The 26,838-nt window shown below is 42.3% G+C and overlaps 2 protein-coding genes across 2 annotated transcripts; both read left to right on the forward strand.

Moving 5' to 3' along the window:
- The first annotated feature begins 10,015 nt into the window (after positions 1–10,015).
- On the forward strand, positions 10,016–20,309 carry tomm20b (translocase of outer mitochondrial membrane 20b). Its single transcript, XM_079500174.1, has 5 exons — positions 10,016–10,284; positions 12,109–12,158; positions 13,701–13,782; positions 14,169–14,311; positions 18,219–20,309. The coding sequence occupies exons 1-5, from the start codon at positions 10,161–10,163 to the stop codon at positions 18,261–18,263; spliced, it is 444 nt and encodes a 147-aa protein (XP_079356300.1). The 5' UTR covers positions 10,016–10,160; the 3' UTR covers positions 18,264–20,309.
- A 4,093-nt stretch (positions 20,310–24,402) lies between these two features.
- LOC306921274 (activating signal cointegrator 1-like) lies at positions 24,403–26,154 on the forward strand (the record flags this gene model as incomplete). Its single annotated transcript, XM_079498383.1, has 1 exon — positions 24,403–26,154. The coding sequence occupies one exon, from the start codon at positions 24,403–24,405 to the stop codon at positions 26,152–26,154; it is 1,752 nt and encodes a 583-aa protein (XP_079354509.1).
- Positions 26,155–26,838: the final 684 nt, after the last annotated feature.

A 26,838-nucleotide genomic window follows, 5' to 3' on the forward strand; every position in this document is an offset into this window, starting at 1 on the left:
GGGCGCTCTATGGGGATGTTCAGGCTCCAATGTGGCCCAAAGAGTTCCATTGCGAAGGCAGTGAGTCTGCTCTCATTGACTGTGGATCTTCAGGCTCAAATAGAAACACCTGTTCACCTGACAGGACTGTTGGACTCACCTGCTCAGGTAAAAGACAAAGTACACTTTAGGCTTGGATTATTATTTTATAATGAAAATGTTATAATGAAAACATTATTACATTTTCCCTGCTTAAACTCTTGTCTCTTTATAGAGCCGAATGATGTCAGGTTGGTGGGAGGAACCAGTCACTGTACTGGGAGGCTGGAGATGAAATATCAGGGAGATTGGAGACCAGTAGATGGTACTTACTGGAACCAGAAGTCATCATCTGTAGTATGTAGACAGCTGGACTGTGGCTCTGCTGTTTCAACAGAAATGACTTCTGATTTTACACATGAACCTGTATGGTTGATTCATGCATTCTGTGTTGGATCTGAGTCTTCAGTGAGGGAGTGTGGAACAAAGCAGTCTGTTACTTCCACTAACAGACTGGAGGTGCTCTGTTCAGGTAACAAAATCTTGAACAATTATATGAAACTTTATTATTCAATCAATCAACCTACCTACCTACCTACCTACCTACCTACCTACCTACCTACCTACCTACCTACCTACCTACCTACCTACCTACTCTACCAGGGATGGGTTCTAAATAATTCGACCCGCACATCACTATTGAGTCCCCCAGGTGTCTATACTATACTCTCTAGATCAAATCTATTCCGAAAAAAGCCGATCTACAAGGTCACAACACGACGCATTGTGAGCTTGCCTTGTAGATTGGTTATTTTCAGCAAATGTTTGCCTATTTTTTGCCTAATGTTCACCTATTGTGATCAGAATTGGGATGCAATGGTTCAAGTGGTAAACTAGTGGTAAAGTGGTAATCACTTCACGGTTGTCACTATTATTACATGTAACATTTCTTTGTTGGCTTTTTAAAAGATGTCTTCCATCCATGTGTATTTTGGTTTCTTCCTGAAAGCTGAAAGCCTTTGAGTCAAAATGCCCAATCGAAATACACCGCTTTAGTTGACACATTCAAATCAGCCCCTCTCCTTATTATCATACAACAACAGCTGTGGGTGCGGCTTCAGGTCAGGTGGGTGGTGCTAAGGTGAAAACCAAGTATACTTAAAGATGGAATGCCGTGATTTTTGTACCAATTTTTCTTGTGTTTAAGAGGTGACAGTGCTTCATTAGACCCCTTGGTGTGGTTGTTATGTGCAATGATGTCTTCCCTTTGTATTTAGGGTTTCTTCCTGGAGGCTGAAACCTTGACAGTCAAACGTGCCAATGAAAAAAACATTTTAACAAATACTGTACACTTTTTTGAAAAAATTCTTCCTCCTTATATAACAATACGACCTGATGATCATGTTTTACGGTGGGAAAAAATTCACGGCACTCCATCTTTAAAGACACATACTTTAGAGCAGGGGTGCCCACACTTTTTGACTTGAGAGCTACTTTCAAAATTACCAGCTCAACAAGATCTACGCACTGAAAGAAATATTTTACCATTGCTGAAAATAGTTTAAATATGTACCTGAGGGGGCTTTGGAAAGACAAATGCACTGCCACTGTTTAATAGAGGGGATATGCTCTAACTTTTAGAGCATATCTGTGGTCATCATATGGGCATATACACCTAACAATAGATGCCAAAACAATGAGAAATTTTACATTTTGTGTATTTTGATATCAAAAGTCCATAGACACAAGTCCAATTTTAATGACGTCCTTGAAATGTGCTGCATGATGACGTTTCAAGGCCTGATGAATATTAAAAATGTACGGTGGTACCTGATGGCCGCTGATGGGGAACTTGTTTTTCAGCTATAGGGTTATATAACCTCACAAAAACTATGCCTAAACCTAACCGTAACCTCACCAAAACTATGCCTAAACCTAACCGTAACCTCACCTGCTCACCAAAACTATGCCTAAACCTAACCTCACAAAACCTATGCCTAACCTTAACCCTAACCCTAACCTGTAAAACAAGCGCCCCCTCAGTGCCCATCAAGTCCCACCTTCCGCGAAAAAAGGTAGTCCCGCGCCGCAGATGTAGCGGACCTACGTCCCATTATGATGCGACGCTCTAATTGGTTCAGAAACACACAGGCTTCTGTTTCAGACTGAAACTTCTAAATAAAATTACAGAAAAAGCCATTGCACCCTGACTTTAACTAACTGGTGGGTGTGGCCACATAAAAACATAGTTTTAACACTTGCTGTATACTTTATTCAAAAAACATCTTCCTCCTGGTAAAATCATAATAGCCTACCTGATGAATTTAGGGGGAGGAATCACGGCACCGTCTTTAACATCCACTGCCTTTCAAAACACAAATAATAGTAGCCGAATAATGCCTCTCATCTATGTGGTGTAGAATATCTAAGTGCATTTACTCAAGTACTGTACTTTAATTTACTTGTCTTAACTTACTATGTCCTACAGTATTTGCTTGTAGATCTGTTTTTTTGACAGATTTTTACCTATTTGACTACAAAAGTGACATGCTGTTTTTAAATCTCACAGCCGCTCATGTGACGTCCAACGTTATCACAACTACAGTCACAGTGGTGCTTCTGGTCATGCTCTTCATCATCATCATCATCATCATCCTCTATCGTCTCAGGGTCAATAGGAAGGTACAGTTTTCACTATTCATCCACCCAAAATAATCATATTTGAACTGGGGATGCCCCCAAATAATAATTTGAACTGGGGATGCCCCACATAATCATATTTGAACTGGGGATGCCCCCAAATAATAATTTGAACTGGGGATGCCCCAAATAATCATATTTGAACTTGTAGATCCGCTGTTTTCACAATGTTTGCCTCTTTCTTACATTATATTTGCCAATTTGGTAATGAAAAGGTCTTAAAGGTAATTACATTTTAACTTTAGAAATGTGCAGATACCCTGTATACACAGTTGTTTACTGTTGAGTGAGAAAACAATGTTGCACATTAATCTAATCACCCCCATCCCCAAAATAATAATAATAATTTGGGGACCCCCTCAGTTTGGGAACCACTGCATAAGCAAAACACTGCTGTGCTGCTGTGTCTCTCCAGGCCTCCAGAGGGCAGAGTGTAGGAGAGATGACTGCTGAGATGGTTTCCATTAACAGTCTGGAACAGGAAGCAGAAGAAGTTCATCTTATGTCATCATGTAAATCACTTGTCAGTGGCGGACAATAACAACATAGCCTACATGGGCGGCAGTGGCTCAGGGGTAGAGTGACCGGATGGCAACCGCAAGGTTCCCAGTTCGAACCCAGGCTCCCCCAGAGTTAGTGTCGAAGTGTCCTTGAGCAAGACTCTGAACCCCTAATTGCTCCCGATATACAGGTTGGTTCCTTGCATGGTTTCCTCCGGCATCGGTGAGTGAATGGTTGAATATAATGCATCTCTGTAAAGCGCCTTGGATAAAGGCACTATATCAATGCACCATTTACCATATCGATTAAATTTTTTCAGCGGCTTTCTGACAGAAAGGCGGCTTTCTGATACTGTATGTGTGCTTGTGTTACATTCCTTACTATCAGCCTAGTTTCCTATCACGTCATAAATAGGCTATCACAGGTTAAAGGACTTATGTCTGAGTAGGATCTAGAAAAACATACCCATGCATTCATCTTCACTACTGAAGACTTCACTACTGTCGACCTGCAACCTGCAGGTCTGTTTACAAGATCTATCCGACCACTGCAGTTTATTCAGAACATATTGCTGCTCGAATCTTTCTACTAATATCAATAAAGTGAAGCATATCACTCCAGTTATAGAAATCAAATTTGCTCCTGTCTATAAAGTTTTCAATGGTTTAGGGCCAAAATACATTTCTGATCTGCAAAATTATAAACCGCTGCCATTGATTGAGTAATTTTTTTCTCTTCTGCACTATTATTTGTACTTATTTTTGTTTTATTGCATCCTAATACCATTGTATAATTGCGTTTTCTTTGCTTGATGTTTTGCGTAAAGCACATTGAAATGGCTTGCTGTTGAAATGTGCTATACAAGAATACAATTGCTACAGATACAGTGCAAAGGTCAAAGGTTATGCTAAAGGCATATAGCCACGGGCTTGTTTACATTGTGGTCCATTGTACTCAATGAATCAGGAATACATATAATACATACAATACAAATACAATGACATGATACAAAACATATTGTGATAAAGCTGATAATCACTTTTTATTTTCCACTCCGAGGAAGGCTGAGGCCGAAACGCATTGGCACTCAATAAAAAAAGAATGTGCACCCGAGCCTGCATGTCGTGCACTTGTTATTTCTGGAGTGCCACCTTTCCCACTTATATTAGTTTGGTGCTGTTTTTGTATATTGGGATAAAGCTCAGAACAATCATATTTACATAGGAGGGGTGGGGGCGGAGGGCATAGGACTCCACTATCAAGATTTAAGCGACTTTGAGTACCTTGAAAAGCGCTATATAAATTGTATGTATTAAGATGCTCAAGGAGTTAAATTATGTCCACTTCAGGTAAAAGAAAATTGTGTTTTGACAAATCTAAAGTGGCAGACCATTAAATGATACGTAGCTTGCGGAGTTAGTTCAGTCAGATATACTCGAGGGCATTCATGCAGTGCTCAAGGGCGCATTCATATACTCAAGGGGTTAATATGCTGTATTACTATGAGTGTAAGCACACTTTAGCGGACAGCCGCGGACAGTTGAAGCTGTCTTTTACGTCATTTCCGAGTTTTTAGACAGCTGGTGGATGGAAAAGAAGCTCCACCTCCGCGGCTGACTGCTGCGGAGGAGAGCGTTTCCGGGAATTTGTCCGTCACGGCAGTCAGCCGCGGAGGTGGAGCTACTTTTCCATCCACCAGCTGTCTAAAAACTCGGAAATGACGTAAAAGACAGCTTCAACTGTCCGCGGCTGTGCGCTAAGGTCTGCTTACACTGTATGTGGGTGTATTCAGTGTGTGCAAGACCCACATGTCATTCGCTGATGTGGCAGTCAGCTGACCAATAGGCTATACTTAAGCTCACTAGACTGCATGCTCTTCCTGCCTTCCTTCTGCTTATGGTTCCTGGTTGCTGTTATGTGATGTTTGCTCCCACTACCACCCCAGCTCTGTTATTTATGTTCCCCATGGGGGGTTTTATAGCTATCTCCCTGCTCTTAATGTTTAACGATGGTGTTTGATTGTGCCAAGATAAAATATTATATGCACACTTGTATTCTCATTCTATATTAAATATTGGTTAAATCTATTTGTGAGTTGTCTGACTGAACTATTTTTAACTAGTATGGCTTCTTCCCTTGTTAGCAGATTACCTCTTCCCAGTTTGGTTATGCAAGAATTGCTCCATTTTATGATAAATGTAAGACAGGAAAAATATCAGTATCAGTTGAGGTTCAATCTGTTGTCACACATTGGCAATCACAAGATGATGCTCCTGTGATTGCTAAACATGTTAATCATGTTATCAATTCATCGTTGGAGTTTGGCATCGTTCCTGATGATTTGAAAATAGTATTGAGTAATTCTGTTGTATAAAAGCAAGAGCAAATCTGTCCGTCCTTGCTATTATTTCCAAGGTGTTTGAAAAGATTGTTTTCGCTATAAAAGCAGGTAAATGACCATATAGCCTACCATATGGAACATAATTTACTGCACTGGATAAATGCACTGTTTCATTCAATTCAATTTAGAATTTAGGCATTTAGCAGACACTCTTAATCCAGAACAATTTACAGTAAGCAGAACAACACAAAATGCATAGAAATAGTCACCAAGGATCAGTATTAAGTAAACTAAGAACCTAACATCCGCCTAACACATCAAGGCTGTGGACTTTTGTCAGATCATCACAGCAGGTTAATGAGTAATGTTATTACGACAGCTCTTCTGAGAAATCACACATGGCTCTAAAAAGGAGGTCACACACACACACACCCACACCCACACACCCACACGCACACGCACACGCACACGCACACACACACACACACACACACACACACACACACACACACACACACACACACAGTACTGTACACAAACAAAAAGATCTGATGTTTTCGGTAGATTGTTTCCCTATTGTATTAATTGAATGCTTTACACCCCCCCCCCCCCCTCCAAAAAAAGACATATATAAAAATAAACAAATAAATAGATAAATTGAGTAATTAATACATGTTGCTAAATGTCCGCTACTACAATACATCTCTTTGTCAAAAATAGTATATCTACAAGCTCACATTTAAGAACCATTCCTTTTTGTGTGTGTAGATCTATTGAAACAGCTGCGGCACATGAGTAAACATGTCCAGGAAGTGCTTACAAACTTGGGCACCATAAAAAATACACTGTGTTGGAAGTTACATAAATTACATTGATGAATGTGTGACGATTCAACGTAATGTTGTGAGCTTGTAGATCGGCTACTTTCAAATAGCCAAATAGGGCTTACAAGTGGTTAATGTATGTTTTGTATACTAATAATCAAAATCAGCAAAATAAAGTTTTCAAATCATTTTAGTGGAGCAAAAAGTACAATATTTCACTCAGAGATGCAGCAGCCTGTTATAGGGCCACCATGAGGCCAATTTAAAATAATAAACTTTATCCAGACCCTTAAGGCCGAACAGTAGCCTATACAAGACACATACAGGAAAGAAACAAATAATACAAGCAAAATAAAACAATAAAGTAAATTTTGTTCCATAAGGTAGTCATTTACTTAAGGGCATACTATGTAACTTTTCCCTTTGTTTACTGTGTGTGTGCGTGTGTGCGTGTGTGTGTGTGTGCGTGCGTGCGTGCGTGCGTGCGTGCGTGCGTGCGTGCGTGCATGTAAAAGGGCCTGTTTGCCTTCATTATCCAATGTAACAGGTTTATTTATCACCTGTAATTATTATTATTATTATTATTACCCTTATTATTATTACCCATATTATTATTATTATTATTATTCCTAATTTTATTATTGTCTATACAGATTCTGGTGATGTCAAGTTGCAGACCGCTCCGACCAGTGTACTGCAGATGAAACACCAGGGAGAGTGGAGACCAGTGGATGGTTTGTCTTACTGGAGCCAGAAGTCATCATCTGTAGTGTGTAGACAGCTGGACTGTGGATCTGCTCTTTCAACAGAAAGGACTTCTATAGATCTCAACCTATGTGGTGGACTACATCCAAATGTCTTCACCGATGGAGTGTGGGGCAAGAAAGTCTGTTACTTCCACTGACAGTCTGAAGGTGATCTGTACAGGTAACAAACAATGGGCCCAGACCTCATTCAATAAGCTCGGGACAGATTTTAGGCACCTTTCCACGTTAAGTGTCTGATTTAACAAAATAAAATTGTTTGTGGATTGTGACAGACGTAGCTACTCTTTCTCACGTCTCCTCGGAAGCATACTTACATGGGACCAAAGCTTGCGTATAATTATGTCATTAGAATGCCATTCTTCATGCAAAATCAATTACAATAGTGCCAAATCTCCATCCAAAAGTCCATAATTTGTCAACACACACACGAAATAAGAATATGTCAAACGATATTGCTTGGTTGCATGATGCAAATTCAGCCGAGGGACTCACTTCTATGCAGAAAGAAAGATGTAGGCTACAAGCACTCAAGGCAGTGCGACACAGACAATATTCCTTCATGTGGATCGTCTGTCTGTCTGTCTGTCTGTCTGTCTGTCTGTCTGTCTGTCTGTCTGTCTGTCTGTCTGTCTGTCTGTCTGTCTGTCTGTCTGTCTGTCTGTCTGTCTGTCTGTCTGTCTGTCTGTCTGTCTGTCTGTCTGTCTGTCTGTCTGTCTGTCTGTCTGTCTGTCTGCCTCTCTCCCTCTCTCTCTGTCTCTCTCTCATCAGAGTTTGTGAGGTTGGTGAATGGGACAAGTTTGTGTTCAGGCAGAGTGGAGTTGAAGGCTAATCAGTTGTGGGTTTCAGTGTGTGAAGATGAATTTGACCAGCAGGATGCAGAGGTGGTCTGTAGGGAGCTTGGCTGTGGGGCTCCTTCAGTCCTCCAGGGGGCGCTCTATGGAGCAGTGGAGGCTCCAATGTGGCCTGTCTCTGGTGAGCACCGTGAGAGCACTGTGAGAGCACTGTGAGAGCAGATTGTCGCAATAGGGTATTGGAGTCATATCAATACTTCCATGAAGTGCGTGTGGTACTTTACACCAACAGGGACGAGCACATCATCAACAAGCGTCTGTACGGGGCATTACCAAGTGTAACAGAGAAGATAGCAGTAAGGAGGATGAGACTAGCTGGCCACTGCCACCGACATCAAGAACTCCCGGCCAAAAAAGCTAGTACTGTGGGAACCAACACACAGGCATCGATCGAGAGGACGTCCCACACCTACCTACGTGGACGTACTAAAGAAAGATACTGGTGCGGAAAGCACAAAGGAGCTGGCCAGAAGCATGGAGAACCGAGATGACTGGAGACGCCGATGGAGGGCTCGTCTGAGGACGACATAGAGAGAGAGATGAATGATGGAACAGTCAGAGAACGACAAAGTTCTCTTCGCCAGTAGCACGTACCCTTGGGGAGAGGGCACGTGGTCAACTCCCTGATAATAGCCAGGGTTGAAGTGATGGCGTCGTGTTGTAGATGCCAGGGTCGAAGTGGTGACGTGGTGTTGTAGAAGCCTGAGTCCGAAGTTGTGGACCACCCTTGATACGGTCGAGAGGGCGTTACTTCAAACTGGAAATGCATGGGTTGGCTGACTCTGACCCATTGACAGGGAACGCCCTTAATGGGGTGGCATGTGATTTGAACTTGAGGTTTTTATGACCCACCGTAACATCAAAGGAAGAAAGCGGGACGCCTGGACGCCCTCAATGGGGCGACCTGAATGGCTGACGTTTGCTGTTCAAGCCTCAGTATGCTTGTATTGGGGTGGCCAGAGGGGTCTGCAGCCAACTTTTACAATCTTGACTATAGCAGGAGAGTCCTTGCATGTGGGCTATCCACCACCTAAAGCGAGAAATGTCATGTTAAAGGTGTGCAAAGTTCTAATTTGCAATTGGGGCAGAGTAATGGAAGCAGTTCTGGATGATGGTTCGGGGCGAACCATTTTGTTACACACAGTTGCCAAGCAGATTGGATTGAAGGGTCAACCTGAAGAGTTGCGTATCAGAATCATGAGAGATCTTCAAGTTTTGCACGGGTGGCTGTATCTTCCGAGGTATCTCCTGCCGCACAGCCAAACAAAGTCAATAATATTGAGGGAGCATTTATCGCCAAAGAGCTTGGATTGTGAGCATACTCGGATCGTCAGCAGACTAATGGAGAGATATTAACATATTCGAGGGTTTCCCTTGCTGGATAACTATCAGGCCTGGCCTGTTAGAAAGGAAAATTGTTCGAGTCTTCTGGATACGGTATAGATTTCAACGTGAAATCTGGGGTGGCTGTAACGAAGACTCTCGCTTCCAGTCATGTTGTTGCAGTTGCTCATTGGATATTTAGTCCCCATATATGGGGATATCTGACTAGGACATTGGGCTATATGACATATGACATGTCTAGTATGACAATCCCTATATTTGGCCCGAGCCGACCTAGTGCTGATATCAGATAGATGTGGTAGAACCATATATGGATAGATCTAACTGGCTTAGTCATCGTGACAGGCATATAGTCGGAGAATATAACAAGGGTCGGCTTCAGGGAGAAGGCAGAAGTCGAAGCATCCTGGTTTAAGTTCTAACCGGACACCACTGCGGGGGTTCTAACCTAAGTAATCAGCAATAGAGCTTTGAGCTATTTTATAATTATTACCCTTATTATTATTATTATTATTATTATTATTATTATTATTATTACTTTAGTTTAATTTAGTGTGTAACCTCGCGAATAACATTTTCAATCAATCAATTTTCAAACCAGACTTTCCTAAGTTTAGTGTTCATATTTAATCAGGCGTCGAGAGAGACAGTTGTCACGTGACTCAGAAGGGGGTCCTTCCGGGTCCTTATTCTTCTGTATGGTGCTGTTCTGTTCTGCTGCACCAAAAACCCAAACAGTTAAACCTCAACCGAGAGATAAGAAATACAATTAGCGTAGTAAGTATTAATACATAGTATATTTTCTAAGTGTACCATGATGGGCGGCAGGTCCAGCACCCTCGCCGCGGGGCTGTGCGGCGCGCTGTTAGTTGGCTACTGCATTTATTTCGACAGGAAGAGACGGAGTGACCCCGACTTCAAGAACAGACTGAGAGAACGTGAGTGTTAATTCGTGAATGAATGACCTTTTCGGTTTGTTTTGATTCGGTTCTGGTTTAATTAAGACGAACCGACTATACCGTAGTCAAAATGGGCCCCCCAAAAAACAGACGAGTTTATAACCGGTTTGATTTGATTCTGGTTTGATAAGACTGACGGTCACGCAACCGAAATACCGAATCTAAAATTGTCCTCCTACAGTAACAAGAACACTCTTTAATGCACTGCTGGAGTGAGAGGACACTCCAAACTTGGGGTCATGGACTCCACCATGAGATTGATTGATTGAACTCTGTACTTTTAACGTTTGCAAAATGTACAGAGGTATTTGTACAGTTATAAAAAGGAGAATACCAGCACTCTCCTTTTTCTAAAGTGTTTCCTGACCGTGCACCCGGTGAAATGTTCCAAGAGAATGAGACAGTGGAGTTGTGCGTGCTTCCCTCTTTTCAATTTGTACAGTTATACAATAATAATGCCAGAAGCATGACACAAAAAGGCCTGATGACTTGTTTCCATTGTGGCCATAGGTATTCAATTCGTCAATTCATCAATAATAATACAAGACATACATTACTATAAGAAATCATCAATAATAGGAGCAGTAATAGTACAGAAACAGTGGTAATTTCTTTTGGCAAGATAGCAGACTTAGCAGTTTTAGACGTAAGGTCCAGAGAGAACGGCTCTTATTAAGATAGTTATATGATACAAAATAAATACATTTCAACATCCATTGATTGTTTCTGTCACTGTCAGTACATACAATTGTAGTAATACATCGTTTTATTTGGCAGAGGGACAATGCTCAATAGATAAGAGCTCATTCAGATCTGCAGTCCCTGGATGGATTGTGATCTCCTGTGTGAGCTTGTAGATTGGCTATTATTTATTTTCACTATTTTCAAAAGTTTTTAAACCATAATAAAAAGCAACTGGACATTTTGGACATACTGTTAAAGGTACAGTGTTTTAAAATGAATGAATGTACTCGCACATCACATAAAGACATCATTTGACATTTGAGAGAACAGCACAAGTCAGATAATGGTACCGTAAAACTAAATACTGATGTACTTCCAAGTTCCTACTGAATGTTGTCTTAATAAAACCTAAAGTGTCTGATTTTTGGAACCCTTCCATTGCTGGGTTCAGTGGAAGAGAGATATAATAGATAGACTTTTTGTTAAACATTACCACCACACGCTAACTCCTCTGGTGCACTATCCTCTTAGAACAATGACATTTAAACAAGTGATGGGTTGCACTCGATAGCCAAAATGTTTGTCCATTTCTTGTAAAGACATGTAGAAATAGGGGGTATGCGCATGACATCATCATCATACCCGGAAGTTATGCAGGAACGCCTACTAAAATAGATTCTGGCCTTGACAGCCCATACATCCAAACAGAAAAGTCTTATCTGATTAAAACCACACTCAACGGCATTAAACTCACTTTGCCACTCTATTTGCCACTCACTTCATGCATGTGCATACCCTCTAAAAGAAAATAACTCAACTCCCAATTTCCTGTCCTGTTCAGGTTAATATAATGAATATCACAGCATTATGAAGATGGAGATATTGAGAAGTTCTGTGGAAAGAATGAATTAAACTGTACTTTCTGTCCTGTACATAGTGTTTCTCTGATGTTCAGCTGCGGGCAGTCTGTTGTTTAATAAAGAATGTAAACTAAATAACAAAAATACAAAATTTAGGAAAGCTTTGATATGTTTCATGAAACCAACTAAATCTGTCTGCCCAGAATGTCACTAATTAATTGTGCTAAATATCTGCTGACATGCTGTAATCTTCTTCCAGGGAGGAGAAAGCAGAGGACATCCAACGACAGTGCTGGATTGTACTCTAAGGTAACTACTACAGTACTTGAGAACTACCATCAGTGGTTCTCAAACATTTTGTCAAGGACACATACATTTACATTTATTTGGTTGCAGACCCCTGAAAAGATCTTGTGCCAAGGGCTCCCAAAAGAGATGTGTATTATTATTTATTATTAATTATCATTATTTTAACAATATGTTACTGGAGATCCCCAAACCACACTTAGAGAATCACAGGATTAAGGAATGTAATTACCCCATAAATAGGGCATATATGATTAACACAATCGGTGCCGGGATGCCTTCAAAATAGGAGCTCTGGGGTGCCGCTTTTACTCTGAAGCTGAACCTGGATTAGGAGAGACAAGGCATTCTTTCTGCCGCGCTAACAGCTAAGTGAACGGTAAACTAATATGACTGTAGGCTTCGCTCTACGGTGGCCGAGTCTGATATCATTGAGGATGCGCTAGGACGTGTCCACACGTCCTATGTACGCGTCGTTTGGGTTCCCTAGGACGTGTGGAGCCGTCCTACGGACGGAAACGGTTAAAACGAAAAGACAATACTTAACGGTATATAAAGATATTCAAAATCCTAGACGATATCTAGTCTCATCATAATCTCCATATAATATATATATTTAGATATATTTTTGGCTGTTTTCTTCCTTTATTGATGGGATGAAAGTAGTCTGACAGGAAATGGGGAGAGAGATGGGGGGGGGGGGGGGGGGGGGGGGGAGACACCCGGCAAAGGCCGTCAGGATCGGGAGTCGAACCCGCGGCACACCGTCAGGCTGGCACAGCAGCCTAGGTGCCCAGACGGTTGAAGTGCTTTACAGAGTCGAACGTAATCGACGCAAGGAGCCCTAAGCAACGGAGGGTGAGAGAAATTTCTCCCCTTGCGTCATCCGTCGGTCTGGGTACGAACCCAAATCCAAAGCAAGCAAGAAGCGGTCCTCGACGCAAGCAGAGAAAAGTACCCCTGGCGTCCTTTGGCAGCAGAGAGCAAGAAGGCTTTTCCTCCTCTGCTCGACCCCTCTTTCTTGAAAGAGGATGACACACATTTAGTTGTAAACGTAAACGCGATCGGCATGGATAGATCACATTGAAAGTTAAACAGGACAGCATGATCATCGTTCGAAGCACAGCAAACTCGTTGGTTATTATCAGGCCTAGACTGGCCACTTGACCTTATGTCCAGTGGGCAGTGGGCCGCCCCCCTTGCTTTAATATGTTTTTGGGCCAAATGTCAGGGATTATTCTTTTGACCCAGTCCAGCTTGCGTTATTTGTGTGAGTTTTCTCTCACCCCGTCGTAAGGCAAAACAGACAATGTCGAGGCCTTGAGCTAACTGTCTGGGCCATAATCTCCATATAATATAATATATAATATAATGTTCAGACTGGCAGCATTCTGCGAAAAGAAAAATAGTTCCACCTTCTAAGGTATATTAATGACATCGCACAATGTTGAAAATTAGTGGTATTCCCCTTTAAACCCTATAATACACTTAAATATACTTAAGTATCTGTTTTTTTAAGTGTTGTGTTGTGTTTGTATTTTTCAGCTTCCTGATATGAAGGATGCTGAGGCCGTGCAGAAGTTCTTCCTGGAGGAGATCCAGCTGGGAGAAGAACTCCTGGCCCAGGGTAAAAAACACTCTACTTACATTATGGAACTTAATTAGGTTATTAAAGCAATTACATTGTCTTCTTTCTGAGAAGCAACAAGATTGGATATCGTCGCTGTCAGGCAGAAACCACTTATATATTCTAGCTTATTAACGATCATACTATGGCGTCACACAAAAGCATAACAAATATGATCTGCAAGCTCGAAATGCAGTGTGACGCGTTTTGAGCTTGCAGATCTTCTACTTTTGAATTTGAATCCTGGAAATGTAACGGTTTTGGACATATGAGGTTTCCACCCAACAGAGACGATATGAAACAGAGGTTTCACATTCTGATTCAAGCATGCAGTCTGTTACTCACAATAAGAAAGTCTTGTGTTGTGCATCCATTCATCCATCCAGGGGACTACGAGAAGGGAGTGGACCACCTGACCAATGCCATCGCGGTGTGCGGTCAGCCTCAACAGTTACTGCAGGTCCTGCAGCAGACCTTACCTCCACCCGTGTTTCAGATGCTCCTCACCAAACTACCCACCATCAGCCAGGTAACCATGACTAACCGCCACTACACGTATACGCGGCAAATACAATATCAGATATGCTGTCTGTTTAGACAACTGTTTTTGGGGATTGAAACAAAGTGAAACCGCCTTCCAGAGTGGAAATCTTTGAAGACACTCCGCCTTGAATACAGGAATACAAATTTAGCAGGTCACAAAACCATACTACTTGGTGAATGTATACAAACAGCCACGTGGTAGGAAGTAGAGCAGAAGTGGTTCTACGCATGCGTGACTGACTGGTCTATCTGGCAGTGCATCACTGCCACCTAGCCACCTGCACATTACAGCGTTTTCAATCATTGTTGCGTCTCCGTGTAAACGCGGAATAATAATTGAGAAGCTACAGCACTTTGTCGTTTTCTGTTTTGATTGTTGCCGTGTGAACATGTCCTTGATATCATACCACGATATTACAAAATCCCAGATGATATGTAGTCAGTATGTAATCAGCTTTATTTTCACATCACAGGTTTAAAGGTGTGAAGAAGTGTATGAAATAAATAACCCTTTTTTTTAATGCGCGCACTCCAGGGGTTAACACTAAGATCTCAGAGGCACTTGTCTGTCGTGCAAGTACAGGTACAGGCACAGGCTACTTGCCCAAAGGTCATGCCCACTTGCCCGAAAAGTTAATCGTCCATTATAAAATGATGGTAAAATGTTATGTTAACTTAAATCCAATTGATAACTACCAAGTGGTGAGAGTCACTTCAAAAACAGAATGGATGCAACTGCTACTTGTGAAAAGCATTTTTGCCTTTTCTTCAAAAATAGACAATATTTAATTAAAGCAAACTCCACTTGCCTGAACGTTTTATTTACTTGGACAACCGTTGGTGTCAACCCTTGCACTCCATTTGTAGTAGTTTTGTTTTGATGATACGTAGCTTGTGGAGTTAGTTCAGTCAGATATACTCGAGCGGCTTCATGCTGTGCTCAAGGGCATTACTATGTGGGTGCGTATGACATGTGGGTCTTAGTGTTTGCAAGACCCACATGTCATACGCTGATGTGGCAGTCAGCTGACCAATTGGGTGGGGTTTTTAAGCTCACCTAGACTGCATGCATTCTTCCTGCCTTCCTTCTGCATATGGTTCCTGATTGTTGTTATGCACTGTTTGATCCCAGCACCACCGGTGGGCTCTGTTATTTCTGTTCCCCATGCTGGGTTGTTGTTGTATATCTATCTCCCTGCTCTTAATGTTTAATGATGGTATTTAATTGTGCCGAGCATGGAGAAAATGTACCAGAGCCAAACGCCTAGATAAAATATTATATGCACACTTGTATTGTCATTCTATAATAAACATTGGTTAAATCTATTCGTGAGTGAAATTTATTTTTCCTGAGAAGGGTGAGGATGGGTAAGAGCCGGAGAAACCTATTAGTCCAGGCAAAATAGCATTTCACGAGAAAGTCATTGTACCAAAAGATTTTTCTTCACAGACCATTTCTATGAGGTCTCCAGAACAACATACTAAAAGTCCCAAGAAATCCCAGTTGGGGAAATATGGGACAAAACATATCGTCTGTCAAGTGGAAACCTCATTATGTCCAAAAACATATATAAGTATGGCAGAAATATGCCATATGTAATATTATATTCTGGGCACAAGGGGCACTCTGGACGAATCCTGCTGCACATTGTCGGAAAGTGCGCTTTTTTTTGGCAGGTGTGAAGCCTCATTCAAATCCTAATGCGCATCAAAGAACCGCATTCTACTCCACCAAAAAATGGGGGTTTCGCTTCGCTTCCAATCGCACTTGATTTCGATTCGGTGCAGGTGTGAAGTGTGAATGCAATCCACAGCAAATAAAGGAAATGAAGCAAACAATGTGGCGGGTGAGGAGCTAAACACAGTTGGAGACGGAGAAGGCATATTTTACGCAGCGCCAAGATGTCCTGTTACTAGACGTGGTCGAATGAGGAGACCGAAGCCATGATCGAAATATGAGGACGAGTACATTAATCAATTGCATAAGGAAACACATAAAAACACTGCAGTGTAGCCTACAGAATATTCTGTGTCTGTGAGTAAACATGGAGTGCTGTCAATGGGATCAGGGACTTTCTTCATCTCGATAAACTTTCGCATCGAGTCTACCGAAGTATTAGGTGTGAATGCGACCTAACAAGCAGGAGTTAATTCATTTAATGTAGTCCTACTGTGCAACAAATCAATCAAATCGTAAGGCGGCATTTCATTTGAGACGGAAGAGGTTCAGTGTTTGTTCACTAACAGGGATTTCATTTTCACTTGTTTATGTCCTGTATGAGCTCTCTTTCTTGATATGATGGTAATTGTTATCCCGGCCTGAAAATGTATTTTCCATTTATTAAAGGACCACTTCACCACTTTTCAACCTATCTTTTCTTCATACAATAGGTCCTCACTAATATTCATGATAAAATGCCACCATTTCTTTCTACCCAGTCTGTGTCTCATAGGAGGGCTGTGGGCAGGTCAGAAAACCGTCCACCAGTGACATCATCGATGGGGAATCCAAGCAAATAGAAACTGCAGGCTTTCTAGTCCTGAAAAGTTGCAATGCCAAAATGGAAGCCATCGTTCTGGCGCTAATAGAAATCTAAACATTTTTGTAAAAACAAATCTTGTTTAAAAAACATCTGCCTAACGATGTCACTGGTGGATGGGTTTCTGAACTGCCCACAGCCCTCCTATGAGACACAGACTGAGTAGCCTCGGAAACCCAGACGGTTTTATTTCCAGGGAGGAAAAAAAAGTCTGGGACCGAGTCCACTTCAACTCGGCATAGAGTAGCACAAACGTCGATCACTACTGATTTCTGATCGTATGCACCTTTGTTAAATTGACGTACACACTCCTCTCTGTCGCTCTAATTAATTAGTCTCATGTTGCGCAGCTGCGTCTAGATTCTCCCGGCGGATCCTGCCGGGAGCTGCCTATGCCATAGAAAGCATAGGTGGACCCCAGGCTACAGACTGAGTAGAAAAAAATTGTGCCATTTTATCATGATTATTAGTGAGGACCTATTATATGAAGATAGGTTGAAAAGTGGTGAAGTGGTCCTTTAAAGGAGCATTCAGTGATTTGGGTGATTTGGAAAACCACCCAGTCCGCCCCGGTAACAAAATGTGCACATGCACGCACTACAGTGGGGGGAAGTGCAACAGGCCAACAGCATGTGCACCAAGGCCCGCCCTCACTCAATCATGCTTGGAGGAAGGCCCCTCTCATCCTGATTGGATGAAGGCTTTGCCACCCGCCACCAAAACTGAAACTAGGGTTTTTTGACCCCAGGGGCTCACTGGGGACAGGGAGGAACTCCTTATATGGTCAGCACACTCTATAGTAGGGAGGTTTATAAAAAAGAAAAGAAAAAATAAGTGATATTTGAATGAAGTGAAATCACTGAATATACCTTTAAGAGCTGAAGAGATGGGGACAGACCCCTGTTACTGAACAAACTCAGGATTACTATCAGAATATAGAGCTATTTAACACCTATTTTAACAATAGACTACCACTCAACACCATTTTTATTCAATTCTCTGTTCATGAAATAGGGCGGCTGTGGCTCAGGAGGTAGAGCAGGTCGTCCAACGATCCCTGGGTCGGCGGTTCGAATCCCAGCTCCTCCTGTCCACATGTCGAAGTGTCCTTGGGCAATACACTGAACCCCACATTGCCTCCAATGAGTCGGTCGGTGTGAGCTTGCCACCATTGGTGTGAATGTGGGAAGTGAGGACGCTGGTGTCAACTGTTCGCCGCTTCACCTCCCAATGTATGAATGAACCATTGTAAAAGTGCTTTGAGTAGGCACGTAGTGCATAGAAAAGCGCGATAAAATGCAATTCATTATTATTATTAAATAAAAGTGTGTGTGTTTGTGTTTTCTCTCTCAGCGCATCGTGAGTGCTCAGAGCTTGAGTGAAGATGATTTAGAATAAAGGACCAACGTCTTCCTCACTGCTCCTCTTCATCGCGACGACATCTCCTCATCACAGCTTCCTTCTCCTCTTGTCTCTCCGTCAGAGTTAATGTTATTTTTGTATTATATGTCATCTGTCAAATTACTTCAGTGGTTCTTGAATCTTTTCATTTCAAGGACGGCCGTAACTCAGAGAGTGAAAAGGTCCATTTGGTCAAAAACAATTGTTCTCAGAGTTGCAGACCTGTAAAGGTTCATTTGGTTCTTTCGGGTCCACTTAGTTCCATGTGTACACTGTCAGAGTTACAGACCTGTAAGGTTCCATTTGGTTTCTTTGGGTCCATTTAGTTCCATGTGTACGCTCTTACAGTTACAGAGACCCGTAGACGTATATTTGGTTCCCTTTGTACATTTTCAAGAGTTACAGACCTGTAAGGTTCCATTTCCCCCTCGACGAACCTTGACCTGAGACCCCACTTTGACATCCGCTGAATTAATTGATATGCTGTTAACTTTTTTGTTTTTTAAATCATTTTATGACTTTCATGGGTATTGAAATCAAGTACTCAAAGATCCCGTCCATTATTCACCAGTGTTGGGCATTTAATTAAAGTAAAAAATATTGCTGTAATTCTCTCTCCCGATAACGTATAGTTTACAATTGCCAAAGTGGTAATTATATTACTTATTGAAGTAACTGTGCTTTACTCTATTTTAGTTTGTTTGTTTATGTAACCCATTATACCTCAGTTTGATTCTAAAAAAACACATGTTATGTATACGGTATATAGCTAAAGCTAAAATGACACGGATGCTTTCCTGGCTGAGATAAGGCTGGGGTCCCCCAGGGCTCTGTACTAGGACCACTAATATTTCCCTCAAATCTACACAAGTGTGAGCTTGATTTAGAGAGCTTGTAGATAAGTTATTTTCACTGAGAAGCTTTATTATTACACTTGCTGAGTAGCTTGCCCAACACTGACCCCTATGGCCATTTTGTGTCTTGTGGATGTTATTTTTTCCCTTAGGCCTATCGGTTCCTCAACCTTTTCTCGTTCGGTGCCCGCTTGAATATCTTTAAAAGCATTTGCGGCCCACCCAGTGTTCAGATAGGTGGGTCACTTGCATTTTCAGGGCTTTTTTTTTTTATGATCAATCAATCGATTTGTGCTCTGGCTTGGATCAGTGGAACTGATCCCTGGCTAATAAGACAAATATGCCATAATGCATTATGCTTGCCCTGTATAACTACATTTTTAATTAAAAACAAACATTTTATTTATTTTTCTTTCACTCAATAGGAACCTCTCTGTTCACAAGTTGATGTCATATGTCCATGTTTGGTTCAGCCCTATGAAGTATGTAATGCATGTGCTACTGCTAACTTAAAAACAACTGAATACTTACTAAGGTTAATATGACCATCAAAACAATATTTTAAATACTTTTTATTGGCACAGACATTCCATATTTATGGGGCTGGACCACACGGACAAATGACATCAACTTGCAACTGGAGTTGTCTATTCAGTGAAAGATGTACTATTTCTAAAATAGTTTTAATTTGAGTTATTGAGGGCAATTATAATGTCTAAAAGACATGTTTGGCTTATTAGCCAGGGATAATTTTAAGGTACTATCACAATGAACATTTATTTTTTTCAAGGTTGTAAAAGATTATTATTGTTATTCATGTGATATAATCGTTTAACTTGTTAGTGTTTGCCATCTGTTTGAGGGGGCCACTTGCATTACCCTCACAACCCACCAGGGGGAATCGCTGCTGTATGATTTGATTTACTGTTGGTGTGGAGAGAGCGGATGGGTCAGATGTTCGATGTGAGCACGTTTTACACGCAGCATTTGTCTCCATGTCAACCTCTGGGTTTTCAGTCACCAGAGTACCGATGCACAGGAAGTTATTTCTGGAAGAAAACAAAAACGCATCAGAACTATTTATTGTTTGGTTTCTTTTGGTTTTCACATTATAAAAGTGTTTGAATGTTCTGTGTCTGAAGAGTTGGTGCCTCTTTAGAGGAAAACGGGAATTAAAGAGGTGAAATAATTAAGTTGTATTTCAGGTTTATTTACTATCGGTACTTAATTCCAAATGTGTTTGGTTAAAACAAAGTTAATTGTTAATGTTAAAGCACTATATTCTGAGTGTTTGTTCAGTTAAACAGGAGTCTCCCTGTCTATACATTTGTTTGGGTTGCAAAACGTGTGTAATGAGAATGTATAATTTTAATGCACACTATTTGGTGGATCATCTGGCCAAAAATACACCCACAGGAGGGCAAAAATAAGAATGAATAGTTAATTAAAAAGAATGTGGACATCTGATTCAACGACACACAAGACATTGTTTGGGTCTGAGAGGCTAAATAAATGCAGAATAAATAATGCTAATGGTACTTGACATGAAAGGGTTGAAAACCACTGCCCTAGCAGTGCCCTTTTTCTCTGCAGATGGCTGCGACCGAGGCTACTGCCCTAAGGTAGACTCACTCGCCCTACACACTTCCACTTGGTTTGAGCATAGATATATAAATAAATGGTCACTGGATGGAAGGGGAATCCCGCCGGTGCCGTCTCTATTATTTATAAATATATATATGCTCAAATCGAGTGGAAGTGCGTAGAGCGAGTGGCGATCAGGAGCTATAGTTTAAAAAAAGGCCTCTGATGATGAGTACGGTAGTAGGCTTCAAGCACTACACTACACTAGCATGACATTGAGAATTTCAAGTTGATTATCTTTGCCCATGAAGCTTTCAGAAGGTTCCCCTTCCAATTCCATGACTATCATCATTCATTCCATCATCTCAGAAATGTTTGACATCTGAAACATTGCTCCCTTTTTTCTTCAGTCATAGTGAGTGTTAAAATCCTCCGGTAGCCACGCCCTCTCCCCCTCCACACCACACCTGATGCAAACTAGAAGACCGACACAAGCTCCTTGTTTGGTAGTAAAAAATGAAAGAGTAAAACAAAAAACTACTTATAATGTAACTTTACACGGTACCTACTACCTCATGGAAGTTGAGTAGTCTGGGTTGCTAGGAAGTGAAAACTAGGTCATAAGTGTGTGACAGTTTGAAAGAGAAGTTAATTCATCTTCATAACAAACTGCTTGGTAGTTTTTATACCGCAGGTGAGTTAGCTACCTATGCTATAAGCATCAACGCGCGTGCGTGAGAGAGAGGGAGGGTTTAATGAACAAACATAAAGGTGCTTTGTGCATGGGTCCTATTACATTAATAGAATTAATATACAGACACTAAAAACTTAATTCTTAACTGTTGAAAAGTGATATTGAACCAGTGTTACAACTAGCTCTAAAGCTATGTTACAACCTGAATTGCACATTTCTATCTCAATTTATTTTAAGGCATACCCTATGAAATGAAATGAAATGATTACTATATTTACCCAGGGTATCTGGGCTAAGCTCAAGAACTTGTTTCCAGCCAGGCCCTGCTCATAGAACACATTTCATCGTAGTGGTTCAATGCCTTGTTCAAGGGCACTTCAGCGGTGGTAATTTTAACGTGTCGGACCGCTGATTCGAACTGGCGACCTTCCGGTATCAAGACCGCTCCGCTATCCGTTCGGCCACCGCTGCCACAATAGTCCAGGCATGCATGTCCAAAGTCTCCACAGCTTCCTTCCTAAAATGTATTATTGATCCGATATAAAACTAACATACGTGCACAGAATAGAATATAGGCCTACATAATATAGGCTGTATGTTGTGACTGACAGGATAAAATAGGCTATGTGTACTGTATGTCTAGGCTGTTGTAACCGTAAGGATGCAGTATAAAGCATGTTTGTCTGTTGTTGCTAGTGAGTTGTGACAGGGTACAGTAGTGTACACTACAGTATGTGGCTCTTGGTCAGCTCACTTTCTTTTTTCTACCTTAATTACTTACGGCTTGGTGTCTCTCTCAACCTGCTCCACAGGTAGGCTACACGAGCCAGGGTAACGACCACAGACCCCCAAAGCTCAGCTTCTTTTCAGCCCTGGCCCCTGAGTCTATTCTCCTGTGACATGCTGTGAATGCTGGACCCTAGAGCCTGCCCTAAAACCCTGACCACTGCACTACACCAGCATGCTATGTGCAGTACTAAACATCCACAACTGAGTAAGAAGATGGCAGCCAGGGTAATGAGGTGCCCATGATACTGAGAGGAAAGTACTGGCCAGCTAGCCAGCTGTATGGAGGATGGACTTGATGGAGATGATAAGAGATGCTGCTGGAGGGCGTGTCATGAACTAGAGAGAGAGCCGGAGAGGCTCTATCTCTCTATCCATGGGTTCCAAAGTTTGACCCTGGCATCACTGTCTTACACAACTGTCAACTGATGAACTCAAGTAGATGGCTCAAGGTAGGAACTTTTTCTTTGCTTCTTTGCTGCCGCTGCTTATGTTATCTGCTGTGTGTAGTGTGATTCAAGCTGGTCAAGTGTGCTCCCAGAGATCTTACAGAGATTGTGCATTACATTCACACACACATTCACACAACGATGCCGGAGGAAACCATGCAAGGCCCCAACCTGCACATCGGGAGCAATTAGGGGTTCAGAGTCTTGCTCAAGGACACTTCGACACTAGCCGCAATTTGCAACTCTAGATTTTTTTTATAATGGGATGAATCTAGAGTTGCAATACCCTCCATTGACTACCTACTCATCCAATTTGCGTTTGCGATCTGCTTGTATTAAACAACGTCAAACTCACCATCATTGCAGCTCTAGGCCAAGCTTGAATTATCGTCTTTCAATCTGCCGAGCTTTTTTTTCATAAAAATCCACCGTAGACATGAGAGCTACTTTCTGTCAAGAAATTCTGTGCATGTGATTCTTTTTCCAAGTGTTGCAGTTTGGAAGCACTTGGGGTCACGCTGCTGCCTCCTGCATTATGTGCAAATTCGAAACAGGTGGTACGCACTACGCAGGGCCGTTCAGTGACTTAGGACGAGTGCTTCCAAACTCCAGAACTTTGAAAGATTGAAAGAGGATAATTCAAGCTTGGCCTAGAGCTGCAATGATGGTGAGTTTAACGTTGTTTATAATACAAGCAGAACGCAAACGCAAATTGGATGAGTAGGAAGTCAATGGAGGGTATTGCAACTCTAGATTCACCCTATTATAAAAAAATCTAGAGTTGCAAATTGCGGCTACTTCGACACTAACTCTGGGGGAGCCCGGGTTCGAACATCCGGTCACTCTACCCCTGAGCCACTGCCGCCCCCTGTGACATGGTGGTTGTATTCGTTCATGACTGGCATGGTGGCAAAGAATGTCTCTTGTAGGCCTATTCTTTCTCTCTCTCTCTCTGACTCTCTCTATCTCTCTCTCTTTCTTTCTCTCTCTCTCTCTCTTAGAACATGTCAACTTGACATTCCAACTGACCAAAAGTCCTATTCCTTTTTTTAGGGGCCTCCAATGCATGGCTTTTGAATATTACGTCATATGGCAGCCACGTCTATGGGATTTGTAACGTTTGTTTAGAGCACTTTGACGTAATTGGTTGCCAGCCCAGTCTATGGACTTTGAGGATTTACATTGTTTGTTTAGAACACTTTAGAGAGGCGACCTTACTTTTCCTCCCTGAAATCACACACAATTGGCGACGTCGCCTTCTGCGCCTCTAGTCATGTCTAGTCACTACTTCATTTGCTGTGAGCATCGCCAAGGAAGGACCCAGGGGAGTGATGTGCTTGTTTGTGGATCGTTGATTTTGCAGAATATTATATCTATAAATCCATGAATCTAATGCCCATATACAGTATGGAGATATCTGTATGTCTGTCCGTCTGTATGTGTCCATATTATGCCCAAATATGGAGATCCCTGATGTCATCAATCATGGCTTGACATACAAATGCTATCATAATGGATACAGCTGACAACTGGTGTTTCATAACTGGAGGGAAATGTTCCTTACGGGCACCGGTCCCAATGCCCATGAGCCTAGTAATTTAAAACACAAGGTTGACTTGACATCTGCTCCTCAAGGTGTGCATACATATCAGAATTAGAATCGACTGTATTAGCACGGTGTTATTTAACCAGCATATTACACTAGATCTATATTTTGTTATTGTTATTAAATCATTATTGTTATCAAATATAGGCTTTACATTTTCAACATGTCGAATGCTTTGCTTTGCTGGTGTATGGACCAGTTAAACAACAGCTTTGGTCTCGAGGCGCCTGAAGACATTGTCCGGTACATTTTATCTATTGATAATGCTGATGAGATCGTGGAGTATGTGGGAGACCTTCTCCAGGGGACCGATGGGAAGAAGAGGGAATTTATAGATGAGCTCCTGAATCGATGGCAGAGGTCTCGAAGACAGGCTACAGATAATCATGGCCTTTTCCTGGTTGCGAAGTCTAGGCCCGGACCAGATTCCTTTGACATTACCATGGACTCCCAGAAGAAGCCAAAGCGTAAGGGCCGAAACAAGCAAGAGGCGATGACAATGAACCAAGCAGAACCTGAAGTAGAAGTAGTCAAAACCCCCATTGACCTGAGGAAGGCCCAAGAAATGAATACTTCCACTGCATCAAAGAAGAAAAGTAAGTTTGTGAATATTTACGCTAAAGAGGGACAAGACAAATTGTCTATAATTCTGCCTGGGCGCCACACCTGTGAGTGTCTAGCCCAGAAGCACAGCCTCATCAATAACTGCCTTTGTTGTGGCCGTGTTGTGTGTGAGCAAGAAGGCTCTGGCCCCTGCCTCTTCTGTGGAAGCCTGGTTTGCACCAAAGAGGAGCAACAGCTCCTGCAACGAGACTCCAATAAAAGCCAGAAACTGCGAAAGAAACTGATGGGAGAGTGCTCAGATAGAGACCATCTCCCACACCAAGAGGCTCGCATGAAGGCAGGCCTAGAGAAGGCCATCCAACACAAGGAAAAACTGCTAGAATATGACAAGAATTGTTTAAGAAGAACTCAGGTTCTGGATGACGAGTCAGATTATTTTGGCGTCGATTCCAATCAATGGTTATCACCCAGTGAGCGTGACAAGCTGAGGAAGAAGGAGGAAGAGCTTCGAGAACTTAGGGACACTTCCCGGAAAGATAGGAGAATCACATTGGACTTTGCTGGTCGTCAAGTAATTGATGAGGGAGCTGACCTCAGCCGGTACTACAACAAGCTGGATGAGACCATCAAGGCCATGAACACTGGTGCTCAACCACAATCACTGTTACACCCCGAGGGACAAGGTGTACGTCAAAATGTCAGAGAATTGATCAACCCCAACATTGTACAGGCTGCACCGGAGTGGGTGGATGTGGGTGGTGGTGAGAACCACAGGCAAAACCAAAAGAAAGGAATCGGTTCCGTGGAAGACGAGGCAGCAGCGGAACGTTCCAGACTGAGACTGCAGGACAGAGAGCTGCAGGAGATGGCTGATGGGGGCTGGTGCCTCAGTGTGCACCAACCCTGGGCCTCACTGCTCATCAAAGGCATCAAGAGGGTGGAGGGGAGAGACTGGTACACATCCCACCGTGGTCGTCTATGGATAGCCGCTGCAGCTAAGGAGCCAACTACTCAGGAGATCGAGGAAGTGGAGGGCATGTACCGTCACATCTACAAGCAAGAACCCAGGTTTCCTGAAGAGTACCCCACTGGCTGTCTGCTGGGCTGTGTGAACATTACCGACTGCCTGTCTCAGGAGCAGTACAGGGAGCAGTTCCCTGATATCAGCGTGGAGTCGGCTTCTCCGTTTGTCTTCATCTGCACCAACTCCCAGGAGCTGATGGTGAAATTCCCGCTTAAAGGGAAGCACAAGATCTGGAAGCTGGAGAGTCGGTACCACCAGGGTGCCAAGAAGGGGCTGGTTCCGTCAAAACAAAGAAAGTCTACAGTGCAGGCAGGGAAACATGAATAAATAGACACACTAGTTTTTTTTATAGATTTTCAGGCTGCTGCGTGGCCTGAAAATCCAGTCCTAGTGCGCTCAGAGCATGGTCACCGAGTTATGGCCATTGAAATGTTAGACACTGCTGTAGTGTCCACATTATGTGATATGTAGGTTTGTTGGTATGACAATTGTCATGGCAGACCCTTGAACAGCATGTGTGACTATTTTGCTGTAGATTGGAGCAACAGCATGCCTGTGACGGTCCCCCGGGGGCCCCTAACATGGCCCCTGGTGTGACTCTTGTCATCGCGGACCCCTGACCAGTGTTGGTTCCATGTCTGGTGTGGATTTTATTAACAGTGCGCCTCACAGGTCTGCATTTTACATTTGTGACATACATGTCGACCGTCCACTCACCCTCTATAGGCAATTTTAATATAGACTTGATTACTTTATGGTGGTACAATTACTTGTTATCCTTTTAATGTTAAAAGGATAACACAAAAAGCCCTGAGGGCTTGTTTCCATTACAAAAAATGAAAAACAGCTATTTTTTGGTGAACGACACTGGCATGGAACCAAGTATAAATCGGAGCCATTGAAAGGAGAGTTCTGCCAATGAGGGGGCAGAAAACAGCCCGGTCACATGGTTCATGTAACTCGTTTGTCACTCTAAAGCCCATATCCAATGCATTCCGTAACCTTCCGGTT

The sequence above is a fragment of the Electrona antarctica genome (genome assembly GCF_951216825.1).
Source record: "Electrona antarctica genome assembly, chromosome: 4".
Taxonomy (NCBI): domain Eukaryota; kingdom Metazoa; phylum Chordata; class Actinopteri; order Myctophiformes; family Myctophidae; genus Electrona; species Electrona antarctica.